Source organism: Marmota marmota, unplaced genomic scaffold (genome assembly GCF_001458135.2).
Source record: "Marmota marmota marmota unplaced genomic scaffold, marMar, whole genome shotgun sequence".
In the NCBI taxonomy this organism is placed as follows: domain Eukaryota; kingdom Metazoa; phylum Chordata; class Mammalia; order Rodentia; family Sciuridae; genus Marmota; species Marmota marmota.
This window is the reverse complement of record NW_025999932.1, coordinates 23,718,010-23,734,867: the sequence shown is the minus strand read 5'-3', so window position 1 is coordinate 23,734,867 and position 16,858 is coordinate 23,718,010. Positions and strand designations below refer to the sequence as shown.

Genomic DNA, 16,858 nt, shown 5'->3' with positions numbered 1-16,858 from the left:
ACTCTAAATACTCCTTTCTATGTTTTTACATTTTCAAATTGAGGTTTTCTTCAGAGCATATTTTACTGAGTATTTGTGTTTCACAATAACAGACTCAGAAATTTCAGTCACTAAAAGCCATTTATTTACTAAGATATGTACAATTTGGATTTTTAATTTTTGTGCAGCTACAATAATATTTGATAATAATATTTATGATGCTTTCATGAACAAAAGTATATTACAAAAATAGATGTATTTCACTATTCCTTAATAGAAATGGACATGTACATTTATCATTAAATGTTTATTTTCACCTCTGAGTATATTTTACCAATATTGTTATAAAATAAATCACATACGATTTAAAAATATATATATAATCTTTTCCAATAATAAAAAAATGACAAAGATAAAAAGCAAGATCAGAAAATAAGGCACCATTTTGAGAATTAAGACCAGAAGCAGGAATCCAGACAAGAAATAATAATGGTAACAATACACATAAGAAGAAAAGGGATGGGGGATAGATAAATTATAACTTATTAAGAATGAAGATACTCAGCACTAAAAAATAACAAAATCATGGCATTTGCAGGGAAATGGATGGCATTAGAGAAGATTATGCTAAGTGAGGTTAGCCAATCCCTAAAAAACAAATGCCAAATATCTTCTTTGATATAAGAAGGGCGACTCAATACAGAGCAGAGAGGAAGAGCATGAGAAGAAGAGTACCATTAAGCAGGGACAAGAGGTGGGGGGGAAAGTGAGAGAGAAGGGAAATTACATGGAAATGGAAGGAGACCCTCATTGTTATACACAATTACATACAAGAGGATGTAAGGGGAAAGGGAAAAAAAGAGAGAGAAATGAATTACAGCAGATGGGGTAGAGAGAGAAGATGGGAGGGGAAGAAGGGGATTGGAAAGGCAGCAGAACACAAGACACTAGTATGGCAGTATGTATAAACGTGGATGTATAACCAATGTGATCCAGCAATCTGTACACGTGGTAAAATAAGAATTCATAACCCACTTGAATCAAATGTATGAAATATGATTTGTCAAGATCATTGTAATGTTTTGAGCAACCAATAAAAAATATATATTAAAAAAAGGGGGAACTCAGAAATGACTGAAACATTTTGAGTTGCATATCACATTAATTGAAGATTAAGTTAAGATACAAATAAATAATAGGACCTCAAATAAAACAGCATTCTTTCTGTAATTTGAAAAAAAAAGAATGAAGATAATTTCTAAGTAGCACAAGCAATAATTCTTAGAGGACAAAGAATGTCAGAAAGAAAGCACAGACTGGACATTGAGTGATAATAACCAAACTAAATAGTGGACAAACAATTCTAAATACGTGAGTATGTACAGGTGTATGTACAAATGTACAGTTTTTAATTTTTGACATGTTAAATTTCAATACCTATGCCATACAGATAAAGATATTCAAAATAAGCTAGAAACATAATACTTAAGAGTCAATGCAAAGGGCTGGAAGGCAAAAAAATATCTAGGAGTCAAATATGAATAGGAAATAGCTGAAGTAATGGAGAGGTGGGAGATGACCAAAGGGTATCTGAGGAGCACAAAAGAGAGACAATGACATAACCTGGGATAGTTGAGGACCAGGAGGAGTTGAGGACCAGGAGGGGCTGAGGGCAGGGTGGGGGTGGGGAGGAAGGGGAACTAATAAAGAACAATCTAAGAGAACAGAAGTTTCAAGAAGAGTAATAGTCCACATTGTCAACTGCAGAAGAGAAAGGGCAAAAAAGAATGCCATTAATTTTATCAGTTAGGCCATCTCATCAAAAATAGTTTCAACAGAATACTCAAGATGGAAAAATAATGGGAACTAAGAAGTGAAGAAAAGATAAAAAGGTAGCTACAAAAAGTAGGAATCATGCCCCAAATTATATTGCACCTTCACTTACATGTCCTACTGATCATGTGGCATTCTTTGTTCCAGGGTTTACTAAATAACAGGAGAAACTTGTGGCATGTTTATAAGCCAGAACAAGGAAAATCAATATAGAGGGAGGGACTATCTAAAGAATTGAAGAGTTAAGTGGAAGAATGAATTGCCAGGAGCAATAAAGACAGGTAGTAAAGGAGACAGGAAGAAAAACAGTAAGAAAGGATAAGAATGAAAACATTACAGAAAACATTACAAATGATACATGAGCCAATTCATTCTCAATAGTCCCTTTTATCCCACTCTGAAGAACACAAAGTCTTTACTCAAAAGTGAAAAGAAGTTAAATAGATTTGAGAAGAATGTGAAAGGTTTAGAATAGCAGCTAGAGACAAGAGAAGGGGTCTAAGGTGGGGTAAGGGGCAGACAGTCGTAGATTTATAGTAAGGCTATTACAGCTACCTCTGTAGTTCTATATTCTTTCAAAATCTCAAAGAACTCAAAGGTTCACGTTTATGACAGCCTAAATTTTCCCAAAGACCAAAAAACTAAAAACCACCTGAAATAGCAGTAATGAAAGAGTAAAGTTTATTTCTCCAGTGAGTTTATAAAACCTTCCTGAGATCTTTAAAGCATCAGTCAGAAAGCAACTAGAATTCTCAAGAGATTTTGTAGGCCAAGAGGTTTTTAATGTGAGCTTTTGTCCTAAACACTTCTCCTAAGAAATGTCATTTAATTAGACTACAAGGAGGATAAAAATAGCATCAAAAGAGATACTGACAAGTAGATGATGATGTCAGATAGATAACATATCACAGTCCAACAGTTCTCATTCACTTATATCATTTTGCTGTGTAAGCTAAAACAACAGTAATACTTGTGATTCACAAATCCACTATTTTAAAAAGTCTGAAACGAACATAATTTTATTTAACATATCACTATTTTTCAGCAAATCTTAATCAGCATGACAAACTTGCAAAATCATACATTTCCTCAATCCTTTCACACATGTTGGTACCTCATTCTTAAATGAAGAAACACATTGTTATCCCTTCAAAATAATAATAATGAGCTGAAGTTGTAGCTCAATGGTATAGTGTTTGCCTAGCAACTGAGGCACTGGATTTGATCCTCAGCACCATACAAAAATAAATAAAGGTATTATACCCATCTACAACTAAAAATAAATAAATACATAATAAGGAGCTTTCACACTAATTTTTTAAAACATCTGAGTTAGTACTAAAATGTAGGAACAAATGTCACTAACTCATTTTAAACATACCATACCATACACATGTGAATATAACCACAGACTGCACTCTAAATAAGTAATATAATGAAGACCAATTTTAAGAGCTAGTGATAAAATAAGGTAAAACTGGGAGAATAAACATTTGTTTAGTATCTATTACATGCTAGGAAATGCAGATTCTCACAATTCTAGCTTAGGTGATAAAATGTTTCAGCCCTAAGCAATGACATTTGAACTGTGCGATCAAAGAACAAATGAAAGAACTTGAATTCACATACAGATTAGTCAGGCAAAGTAACATGTAATCATGCTAAGTAGAAAAGGAAAATTCAAAATGAATTTGCCCCAAGGTGAAATAGTGTTGCTAATATGAATCTCAGGTGATCTTCAGTTTGGTTTCTGGCCTGAGATCACAAGAAAAACACAAAACAGGAGGTCTATCACTAAACAATAGTGTTGAAAACTAATTAAGAGTACTACCAGGTTCAGAAGATTAACAAATATCAATAATACTTAAACTAATGCTAAAGTTTAAATTTTAAAAAAGTGTGAAGATCTCTATCTTTCAAAAGAAATCACCATATTGTGTTTTATGTGATACTAAAACTAATAAGCAGTGGTAACATGGTGGCTATAAACCCCATAAAACCTATGATTCATTTTTTTAAAATTTTTATTAAAAATCTTAGAAATAAATTACTTTAAAATTACACATTATTCAATAAAATTAAAGTGGCATTTAGAAATAAACAAAATAGGGCTGGGGTTGTGGCTCAGTGGTAGAGCACTTGCCTCTCAGATGTGAGGTGCTGGGTTCTATCCTCAGAACCACATAAAAATAAATAAATAAAAGATACGATTGACCATCTACTACTAAAAAATATTTTTTAAAAAGGAAATAAACAAAATACAGGAATAACAAACACAAATTTATTCTCAAATATTTATAACCCAGTAAAAAAACAAAAACAGGTAAACAAATTAACACAAAACAATAACTGTTAAACATCAAGTACTGTGGAAACAGTACTATAAAATACATAATGTACAATATGTAAGATACACTACAGAACAAATTATATACACACATGTGTATGTATGTACTAGTGTGTGTGTGTTTCCTCCCAGATGTTTGAATAAGTATTCACAGGAAAGGTAGCATTTTAGCCATCTCCTGGAGGAAAAAGAAGGGAATTTTTTTTTCAGTCTCTGTTAACAATGATGCAAACCTAGCAAAGTAACAACTGACAGTATATTTATCTTATGCAATATGAAAGGCCCCAAATGATTAAAATGAGTATGTTCACAGACAGGGAGAGACAGCCCCAGAAAGGTAGGAAAGGACAGTTCCCAAAAAGATTTGATAAAAATTTGGTAGAAAAATCTCAGGATTTAGAATTAAATAGATCTTGGCCAACAGGCCTTTCTAAACACAATTTCCATATATGTCCAATGAAAATAATATGCCATTATTGTTGTAAAAACTTAATATGATAGCATGTGTATATTGTCTAATTGTCTTTATTAATGAATAGGTAAAACCCAATAGTTTCCCTCTCATGAGAAGTGGTAAAATGTAGGAGGTATCAAGGAAGAAGCCCAGATATTTAGCTTCAGTGACAAGTAAGACGACAATGCTATTAACGGAAGCAGGGATATAGGAAAAAAATTTTTTTAAATCAGTGGATTTGGAGAACAGAAAAATAAACTGAGTTTTAGACATCTCAGATCTGCTGTGATAGTGGGATATAGGTCTACCTGCAGAGATATCAGAAGGCATGAAAAATCTGGATTTCAATCTCAGAAGACAATTCTTAACCAAAAAAATTTTAGGGATCAACAACACAGAAGAAAAAGTGAACCAAGAAAAGGAGTGCAGAAAGAGCCAGAAATGAAACAAAGTTAAGAGTACAAAGAGGAAAGAGTTTAAAAAAAAATACAAAGGCAGCCATCAGTACCAGATAAAACTGCTACATTTGACAACTAAGACCTCCAGCAAACTTTTTATTTATCTATTTTTCTATTTATTTATTCATTCATTCATTCATTCTACACATATAGAGCACAATTTTTCATGTTTCTGGTTATATACAAAGTAAAGTCACATCATTCGTGTCTTCATACATGTAATGACGTCCCTCTCATTCCACGATCTTTCATACCCCCATGCCTCCCTCCACTTTGCCCTATCTAAAGTTCCTCAATTTCTCCCAGCCTCCCCCCGCATCCCCATTGTGGATCAGCATCCATATATCAGAGAAAACATTCTTTCTGGGGATTGACTTACTTCACTTAGCATAACTGACATCAAACTGAAGACATTTAAAGTATACATGGGTACTAAAGAAATGAGAGAAAACAACAGAAGCCACTTCATGAGTCCCCACTTGGGGACTTCATATATCTAGGAATAGAGACTAGATAGTTTTATTAGTATTTCAGACAGCCATATGAAAATAAATTTACCTTCTGCACACCTACAAAATATTAAAGAAAATGTTTCTTTGATTCTCTAATTAGCAATTCTGAACATATATATTTGAAAATGAAAACAAAAACCACTATGTTATAAATGTCATGTTGGCAGATTCTTGGCTAAAAAGATAGTTATTGAATAATAAAAGTTGGGAATCATGGGCCTCTTTAAAGAATTCCAGAAATGAAGAGAATAAATGCAATATGAATGACTGTGAATCACTGGGTTCAAACTCAGAGATTTTATTATTAATTTTTTTATTGGTTGGTTGATTTTCAGAAGTGGAAAAAGGCCAATGTATTAGATCAAGATTAAGAAATCAATGTAAATGACATTTAAAGATTTTTTTAAAAGGGCAAAGGTCACTGAATATAAGATGAATCATAAAGAAAAAGGACTAGCCGTTCAAGTGCTGCAAAGGAATGCCTAAATTACAACTCATGTCTAGGAAACTATGTAGGCATTCTTATTCTCAAAATAAATTGTTAAACAAAAGCTCAATTACCCAGTCAGATGAACCAAGTATGTCCTAGCACAACTAAAGTTTCATCATATAGAAATAAAGAGATTTTTGAACCTGAAAAACTTTGGTTCAAATTTCTGCTCTTCTACTGACTGTTTAAACTTAATATAACTTAGCTTCTCTGAAGACATTTTTTCATTTAATAATATCTATGCCACAGGCTATAAGAAAGACCAAGAAAATATATACAAAGAGATTAGCACAGTGCTCGGCTAAACCCGTTAAGAAACACTTATAATTACTAAAATAAAATGTAAACATTCCTCTGCCTTTACAATTGAGAGACCCTAAGTTTTAAAAGAAAGGAAACAAATAAAACGGAAAAGACTAATACATCTGGCTGTACAATCCTTTAAACTTTATGTGTCAAAAATATAAAACAGTTACAACATAAACAAAGCCAAAAACAGGATATGGAATTCACTTATATAAATTATTTTTGTTCTACAACAAACAGATAGGAACTTCAATGTCTACATAAAAAGACATGCACACACATAGCACACTGACATACTCTTTGTGCTAAATCAACTTCTCACTGAACTATTCCAGGTTCCCATTTTAAGAATTCTCAAAGACAGTAATGGAGACTAGCTGGGTAGTTTTGAATACTTCAACATGTGGCTCATAATGTCAGGCATTTTAGAGCTTACAAAGCTTTAAACTTGAGGCATACTAACATTCCTTACGCCCCATACTCAACCCCTGCAGCTGGGGATTGAACCCAATCCCAGGGTCTCATGCTCAATAGGTAAGTACTCTACCACTGAGTCACATTCCCAGCCCACTTCTTACTTTAAAGCAAAAGAACCATTTGGAGCAAAAATGTAACTGTAGTATTTGAAATACATACTAGATTCAGATGACCCCAATTCAATATTTCACATTATTTAATGTAAATCTTTTAGCAGCTGTTTTAATTAAACATAAAACATAACTTAAGTGTATATTCTTAAACCAAACTAATGGCTTTTCAAGCTATACTAAACCTCTAAACCTCCACTGGGATGGGAGAAATTGTAGGAAGTTGAGTGACAACGTCTTTGTATTGGTCAGTGTTCCACCACCACAACCTACAAGCTGTTCCAGTTGAACCTATATTGGCTCTTAGGTAGTTGAGGCCCAATTTCTTTTCAGACTTCCTTTCTAAAACTGAAAAATAATTGTAATAATTCATATTGAATCTCTGACCTAGTGATCTCAAAGATAAGAAAAAATTCATTTAAAACTATGTTACTAAAAATAATCAAGAGCCAAAACTCTAATGAAATTTTAAGTAGAAATAATATAATGTAGAATTCCCTGGGCTTCCTCCACATTATCTTTTTAGAAAAATACTTCCAAAATTTCAGTGGGGGGAAAAATACATTTTGTAATATTTCTGGAATAATTTCTTTATTCCTGTTCCAAAGCAATACAGATATTGCTACTATGTTAATACTAAACTAAAACAAAATATTGTTGAACTTTTTTTAATATGAATTTGATGATAGAAATAAAACAAGTTAACTTTGTTATATCTTTCTGTGTATGATACATACATGCAGGAGATAGAAATTCACTCAAAGTTTGGGAGGATAAATATGTTACCTTTGGCTAAGCTGAAATTCTGATTAAGATTACTAGCCACAGTATACAATTAACATTTTTTAAAAATGAAATATAATAAAACTCAAGTTAAAATGGAATATAAAATCATTCTGTATGTAATTCAAAATCTCACATAGAAGCTTAGTCCTTGAGTTATAAAACTTTGCTTTTATTTTCAATATATAAGTAAAGATAGAGTCAATGCTGAAACGTATCTGTAATAACCCTATGACAATATACTACTTAAGTTGGTTGACAAATCTGTTTACATACCATTTTTATTTCCTATTAAAAATGTACAAAAAGGCAATATATGGAATTTCCTACTGTTTAGATTCCAAACAAATGAAACTCTGTATACTAAAAAATAACTGAACTTATACTGGAGGCATAGCTCTATGGTAGAACACAAGTGTTTGATCCCCAGAACCACAGGGAGAAACATTTGAACTCAGATGTTAACAAAACCAAAAAGGGCAAAAATAAATTCAATAAAAGAATAGCAAGATATACTATAAGCAGAGCAAGTTCAAAAAACTAAACAAAAATCATTATGGGCCACTAACCTTGCTAAAAATTTTTAAAAATTAACAGAGCATACCAGCTAAGCCATCCAATCCTTTCATACCCACCACCCCCCACACAGAAAGCAGCCAAAATATTCAATTTCAAAAAACATCTAATAAAAATTATTTTTACCTGTAAATTGTTTTCTGTGACTCTGTTCCACCAAACCATATTGATGGGTACTCCTGATTTACACCTGTCAGCAAGGCAGCCAATAGGGTTCTTTGCTTTTCGTGCCTTTGATCCCATCGGTACTAGCCTCTCCTCCAGCATCCCCAGGCGATACTTTCTTGGCTAGGAAAAAGAAGGAAAGAAACCAGGCCACTCCTAACATCCCCACACTAATCTAAACTAATATGACTAACACACAGGAATGATGGGACAGGAAACATGTAAAATTCCTAAAATATTCCCTCCCAAAGTCCTTATCACCACCCACCATCCCACACTCCCACCCCATACCTCTACAACAGCTCTCAGTACTAAGAGCTTGAACAATATTATTTAAAACAACAGATTTTTGGAGAAATATAATCTGATTTTATAAGACTATTTAACTAGTAGAATTTAAGTTATCAGCAAAGTAAATGCTTTGCGAATTTTTTTTCCACTGGAACTTACCTATTCTCATTGTAATATGAAGAAATAGCTTCAAGGGCATGAAATATAGATAAAAAAAATTCTCAGAACTACATCTTTTTCAGAAACTCATCCTGCTAACTTATTTTCTACTGAAAACTGAACTACCCAGTTAAAGGAAACACCTGATTCCTAAGGAATGGCTTTTTAAGAATTATTTTAATTCTATGCATAATAAGCCAGAGTACAAGGACAGTCACTGTCTTCAGTGAGCATTCAACCTAAGGTACTCAAATAATTTCAAACCAAAAAAAGCCCAATAAACAATAACACAAATTTCATTGCTCTTTTAAATTTCAGTAATTCAAACAAACTTACTAAAATAAATTATCTGCCCAATAAAAATCGTAAATAATGAACACAATAAAGTTATTGAACTATCTTAGTAGTGTTTATCAGGGGTTTTACACCTGAAAATTATGAGATAATAATTTCTACCATCTTCAACTTTTCATATAAAATCTGCATTAAACTGTATCTTAAAAGGTATTCATAGATATAAATAGAGATATCTCCACTCTTCAGGGAATACACTAGTACATGCTAGAGAAGGCATCTATTTTAAAACATAAGAGAATCAATGTTTACTTATCTTTCTACCATAAGGTAAAATAAGACTGCTTAAACAAATAAAGTTTTCAAAATAAGATGCCACAGCCAGACAAAGTTTTAAAAAACAATTAGTTATAAAGAAAACCAATTTGAAGAAAATATCTGATTATTTGATTTCTAAATTTTAAAAGCCTTGTAAATAATGTCTATGAAAATTATTCTATGAAAATTAATTCTCCTCTTCATGCGTGAGCCTCAACTAAATTGTCTTTGACTTAAGGATAAAAATAATTAAATATATTAAGAAAGCAACTAGATTACCTACCTACTCAATAATTACAATGGGGGATAGAGTTTTATGAGACTAAACTAGTTCTACATTTATGCAGCCTTGGACCAATCCAGTCAACTCTCTGTCTAGAAAGAACTGTGGGTGAAAATAAATACGTACCCTTTGTGGTTCATGCTACAGAACCATATTTAAAGTGAAACACTTTAAAAGCAAGTTATTTCTAGTAGCATAAATCACTGCAAAGAGTATAAGATTAAAGTAAATGTTTCTGTGTTCAAATAAATAATTATAAAACTTTGATATACAGTAAGAAAAACAATTACGCATCTGCTATGTAAAATTTATATTTTAAAAATTCCTCTACCACGCATTACAGAAAAATCACAACCTGCCAAACAGGACTTATACAGGGAGTACCTAAATTCCAATCATATATCTGAATGCAAGAAAATTACAGCTTTTAAACAGCCCACTCTAATTCAGATTCTTCATAAATTCAGACTCACTTTTTGACTCAGTTTTTACCGTCAATGTAATTTATTTTCTATACAGTAGTGCATTAAAGACACACATAGGTTTTAAATACGTGAAATGTATCATCCTATCTCCCCAACAGTTCTCATTATATAATTATATTTCTTATTTTTCCAAAGAAGAATTCATTATTATTCTCCCTCCATCACTTGCCCAAACCTATAACTATCCTAAGGCCTTTCCACTTAAGGAGAAGAGGTGTTCAAACATGTACCATTATAAACGATAAGTTTTTTCAATAAGTGACCAGAGATTAACTAAATACTAAATGAAAAGATCTAAGATAGTCATACCATTTAAATACCATTATAATAAACAATACAAAATGACATTTAAAAAAGATGGCAAGAATAACAGCATTGATGGTGAGGCAAAGGATTACATACAAAAAGAAAAGTATACGCACAAGTCATAGTAATACTTCATCTGTGTACTAATCTCCAAATCATCCAAGCACTTATTTATCTTTTGAAGACAAAATGTATTTTTCAATTAAACAACTAAGAACTATTAATTACTTGGAATCTCTCTCTCTCTCTCTCTCTCACTCACACACACACACACACACACACACACACAGCCTTTTCCTCAAAGAGAGGACAGAATCTAAACGGTAACACAGACATGCAAACAAAGTACAACTCGCATGATAAAATAATGCACAATCAAGGTACCAGAGCACAGGCAAAAGACTGTTCACAAGAAAGAAGAATGCCTGAGCAGATATTTTTTTTTTTTAAAGAAAAAATAAATACGCAGGGCTGGGGATGTGGCTCAAGCGGTAGCGCACTCGCCTGGCATGCGTGCGGCCCGGGTTCGATCCTCAGCACCACATACAAACAAAGATGCTGTGTCTGCCAAAAACTAAAAAATAAGTAATATTCTCTCTCTCTCTCTCTCCCTCCCTCCCTCAAAAAAAAAAAAAATAAAGAAAGAGACCCTGATATCCTTGATGTTAGTCCAATACTAAGTCCCTAGGAATGGGAGCTAGTGGTCTCTTTAAAATAAATAAATAAATAAATACGCGTAGACAGGAGAAAAGAAAATCCAAAGAGAAATTTGTACTGTGGACTGGGGAAAATGTATGATGAGAGGCATAAAGGCACTATAATATTCAGACCACCAAAAGAGGGTCAAGCTTGGGAGCCAAATATGAGGCTTGAAAACAGTAGTCAAACATTTACTGTTTTCCATCTTGTGCCAAGGAGTTTTCACATCCTTCACAGGTAAAGGGAAACTCAAGAAAGCTTATAAATAAAAATTAACAAAATTGTATGTGTTTTAGAAAGGAATTCTGTATGGCAGTTTGGAAGAGGAATTAGTGTTGGTAAAACTGGAACAGGCAGACAAATTGTGGACTTTGATAATAGTTTGGTTAGGGTTTATCAACCTCAACCCTACAGGCTTTAGATAATTCCTTGTTGTAGGAGGCTGTCCCTGTCCTCCCCACTAGATACCAGTAGTACCACGGAACCAGTTGTTATAACCAAAAATGTCTCAACATACTGCTAAATGTCCTTTGCTGGTAGAGAACCACAAATTCCCCTCAGAATCACTGGTTTGGGAGAAGGATGTCAACTCCAGGCAATTACAAAGGAAATGGAGAGCTAAGGTATGATTGTGGAAAGATTTGGTAGGTTAAAAAGAAAACTAATGGTGATTAGCTGAAAGTAGGGGCTAAAGGAAACAGGAAAATCAAACGGAAGATGAGGAAATAAAAGGGCAGACAATTTTTTATACAACACAGTTATTTACTAAAGTTTTCTAAGTTTTCCTGCAAAGCAAATCAAAGCAACAACCCCTCTTTTATTTCAGTTAACTTCCAAAATCCTTACTTAGACCAACATTGAGAATGCAATGATCAAAAACAAGAAGGGGATCGATTTCCTTGTTGATCTAGCCTGGCCAGTCCAACTTGCTAATTATAATGAAGTGGAAGGATTTTAAAATGTCATGTTCCATCGATAACCAGCTTTTCTGATCCACCTCCTAGCAAGTCAATCAATCCTCTTTTCCTATGCTAAAGTATCCATATGTAGCCTATAACTTTTTTCCTTCTTCTTCCTCTCCACATATGTGTTTAAAAGTCTCAAGATTAACTACAAAATAGTTTTCATCTTTCTTTACAAAAATCTAAATGAACCAGTAATAGAGCAGATGAATATAGTTTCAATCTTTTTTAATTGGGAATTTATTTTTTAAAAATGCCTTCGGGCTGGGGATGTGGCTCAAGCGGTAGCAAGCTCGCCTGGCATGTGTGCGGCCCGGGTTCGATCCTCAGCACCACATACAAACAAAGATGTTGTGTCTGCCGAAAACTAAATAAATAAATATTTAAAAAAAAAAAAATAAAAATGCCTTCAATCTTGAACAAAAGTTTTAAAGAATAAGAAAAAGTTGAACAATGTATTCTAGAGTAGCACCTCTCAAATTACAATGAACATATGAATCGTATGGGGATCTTGTTAAAATAAAGATTCTGGGCCTGGGGAGTATAGTTCAGTAGTAGAACTAGGCCCTGGGTTCCATCCTCAACATTGTATCACCACCACCACCATCACCACTATCATCGTCATCATCAAAGATTCTGACTCAGTAGACCTAGAATGAGACCTAAGACTCTGAATTTCAAAAAGCTCCCCACATTGCAAGAACTACCTAGTGACCACACTTTGAGCTATAAAGTTCTCAAGAATCTAAGGGGGAGGGGGGAAGACCTGGATAAGTAACTAGTGGTACAAATGGAAATTGGGTGAACCCTCAAAAATTTAAAGGGATAGTGTTTAAAAGTTCAACAACCTACTCCTTGCTCATTTGCAGCTTGACCTAAACACTAAGATCCTTCAGGACCAATACTCATAGCACCCAAAGTCCTGGCTTTTCAAAGACGTTTTCTCAATTCTCATAAGACAATTCCAATGGTCAGGACTAAGAGGTCTATTCTCATTCCTAAAAAGCAAGGTAAGTCTTTACATTCACTATATCATAGAAAAGAACAGTAAAAGCTAATTTTAGGACTATTTTAGTTCTAAGGCCTAGATGCACACACATATTTTTTTTTCATTCACTTAATATCAGTACAAGCTCTATTCTTCTTAGAAATACAAATAATCAGTAAGATCTATTCTTTTCCCAAAAAAGTTCAGTCTAGCTAAAGAACAATCTATAAAAGCCCCTCATGCTTTCATAGAAAATGAAGTTAAAACTGTCAAGTAACAAACCAATTTTCAAAGCAAAACTCTTGAAAACTACAAAATAGCACATCTCCAAAATGCCTCACATTTTCAATCACATCATTACACATAATAATTCAATCATTAATAAATTAAGCAAAATTATAAGAACAGGACAATAAGTTTCCCAATCTCCTGAATTGTAAAAACCCATTCTAAACATCAAAATCAGAACTCCTTCACTATTTTATACTCTGAAACAATGAATGATTTAATGATATTTGATTAATAAAATATAAAAAATTTTGAACTATCTTCACAAAAATGAAAAATAATGCATATAAAATGTCTTTCTTCAGACAACACTTAATGAATATACAAATTCATTCTTACTCCCTCCCAAAAAATAAAAACTCAGTATCTTTTGTAGAAACAACAACCACCTACCTCCAGTTACTCCTATGAAGTCCTCTCATTAGAAACCTTTGGCATAGGATTTAATATATGTTTAATCCCCAAGTAAGCCTGCATTTATTTCACAATGTCTTCTAATTCCAAATAGTGTTCCCTTAGTTAATTAATGTCCTGATATTTTAGCATCTTTATAATTATGAGATTTCAACATAAGATTACAATTCAATTAATGATAAGTAGCTAATCTAAACTCACCAGGGGAAAAATAGATCCCAAACTGATCTAAAACATTTGAATTTTTTAATTAAATAATTTCCATAATCATTAACACAGGGTTCTATCTATACCTAAATTATTCACCAAACATGAATTTTAAAGCTTCCTACACTTAATTTAGAAAAATAAATCCAAACCTAAAAATCTAGCAAATTTTCTCATGACTAGAAGGCTTAAAATTTTTTAAAAATTAAAAACAGGACAGACCCAGTGGCACATATCTATAATTAAAGCTAGTTGGGAGGCTGAGGCATGAAGATCCCAAGTTTGAGGCCAACTTGGGCAACTTAGTGAGACCCTATCTGAAAAATCAAAAATTAAAAAGGGTTAGGAATGTAGTTCATTAGTCAAACACCCCTGATATTTAAATCCCTAGTACCACAAAAATAAAGAGATAAAATTTTTAAAAATAAACAAGTCAGCTTAAAGGATATGCTGTATTTTGTCCCTCCATTCATTAACTGTGGTCTTTTCATGAAAATATATTCAATTCTTTATGTTTTCCTTGTTTAAATAAAGACAATAGTAGGATGAGCAAGTAGGTCTATAGAAAATAGGTTATAGAAGCCGGATATAGTGGTGCATGCCTGTTATCCCAGCAATTCAGGAGGCTGAGGAGGATTACAAATTCAATGTCATCCTGAGTAACTCAGCAAGGCCCTACACAACTTACTGAGACCTTTTCTCAAAATTTAAAAATAAAATAAAAATAGTAAAGCACTCCTGGGTTCAATTCCCAACACTAAAAAAAGAAAATAGGTTATAGAAAAATAGACTGTCATTGTTAAATAAATGTAAATTAAAAGATCTTTAAAGTTGTGAACCAATACACAAATCATACAAAAATCAGGGGAACAGCTAAATAAAAATTCATCTAAATTATATCAAATATAGTAGAACATTATTTACCTGCATAAACACATTTACATTTTTTTAACTGTTGAGTCAGAGTTAGGGAAGATTAATATAATCTATGTAGATTTAAGAACCTATAAAACAGTCATTATTTCTGTTCTTAAAACCATAATGCTAAAAAGGATTTTTATGCTGCCAAAAAATAAAGGTGAAATATTCTTTCTAAGCAAGGCCAAAACAAATTTTTAATCAAACTGCAACTTCCCTTTTGCCTTTGAGTGAAACCAGAATATAAGACAGGACAAAATACAATGCTATGCTAAACTTACTAAAACACAGTGAAAATTTGTTGTTTCTTTTTTTAAGTCATAAAAGTTACTTTTACAATAAACTATCACCTATAACAATGCTTGAAGTTTTTTATTTCAGTTCTTTACCAAAAACAATCATACTAATATACCTACTGGTCTATTTAAAAAAGCTTTCCCCTTTGATTTAATTCATGTATGCTTAGGTTCAATCTTGAAATGAAGCAGAATATTTTCAAAAAATGTTCTTTACTATAGTTTATTTAAATTAAGATGGCAGTTAATGAAAAGTAATCTTGTATACATTCAGAAACAGATAAACATGGTTTTTAAATTGCAGAATTATAAGCAATAGAAGATGTAATGCCTACTACTTGATAAGCACATGGCACTATACCAAGCACTTTACACCCCTTAATGTATTTAATGTGCATACCCCTGTGAGATAGTGCCTATCATTATTATCAACTTTACTGACAGGAAGAGTAAATCTTGGTAGAGGTTAAAATAATTTGCCTATACACCTATACAAGGTTCCAAAGCTTATATATATATATATATATTTTTTTTGTGTGTGTGTGTGTGTGTAGGTGGGTGTGTGTACCGGGATTGAACCCAGAGGAGCTTAACCACTGAGCCACATCCTAAACCTTTTTATATTTATTTTGAGAAAAGGTCTCACTGAGTTGCTTAGGCTGTCTTTGAACTTGCAATCCTCCTGCCTTAGCCTCCTGAGCAGCTGGAATTACAGGCTTGAACCATCGTACCCAGCCCAAAGCTTCTACTCTTAACTGTGGCATCCTGTCTCCAATTCAAAGAAATCTACTGCACATGTTACAGTATTCCTCAATACATTACACTCTCAATATTATCCTAACTATACCTGAATCAATGTACTTGAATCTAACTGCATGGACAGATTCAAGAGAAATATCAGCTAGAGATTTCATTCAAAGAAATAAAATTAAAAGGTTTTCCCTCCCTGTTTTCGAAATGCAAGAACAAATTTGGGAAATAAAACAGAACTGGCTAAGTCTACTTCAAATTTGAGCATGTTTCTGGAAGAGAATACTAAACTTATCTTTATTAATTCATTCTCCACACCTCTTTCCTAGGAAAATAAGGATGAACCACCAATAAGTCCAAGCTTTTAATACCAACTATTACACTTTGTAAATGCAATGACCAGACTGAAGTATAAAGAAGCCAACTAGCTAATCTCAGAATAAACTACTAGTTCCTCTGTTCAAGTGGTAAATGGACCGTGGTTTTCCAAACTTCTATTATTATGTAAAAAAAACTAACTCAAATTCTCCAAAGCTATAAAACTAGATGATGACTACAGCTAACAGTATTATATATTATGTATAAAAGGCATGCAAATTACATTTCACAATGTTTAAATATGGTAACATGTCAGCCACAATACTGCCAGATGCATCTCTTAAAATTATTTTCTAAAACAAATTTATCTCACTAGTGCTTTTGTAATCGAG

At 32.8% G+C, this 16,858-nt stretch overlaps 1 protein-coding gene across 13 annotated transcripts in view; it reads right to left on the bottom strand.

The window, feature by feature from the left end:
• Nucleotides 1-16,858, bottom strand: part of Pan3 (poly(A) specific ribonuclease subunit PAN3) — a 139,061-nt gene that overhangs the window by 82,895 nt on the left and 39,308 nt on the right. For 8 of the 13 annotated variants that reach the window (XR_007346725.1, XR_007346724.1, XM_015484177.2 and 5 more), the window contains one exon: nt 8,452-8,613. The exons of the other annotated variants lie outside the window; for them this stretch is intronic. Coding sequence is in view for 5 of the 8 variants with exons in the window: in XM_015484177.2 (XP_015339663.1) it covers nt 8,452-8,613 (162 nt within the window). In the remaining 3 variants the exon portion in view is untranslated. The remainder of the gene's footprint in view (nt 1-8,451; nt 8,614-16,858) is intronic. 13 annotated transcript variants of the gene reach the window in all.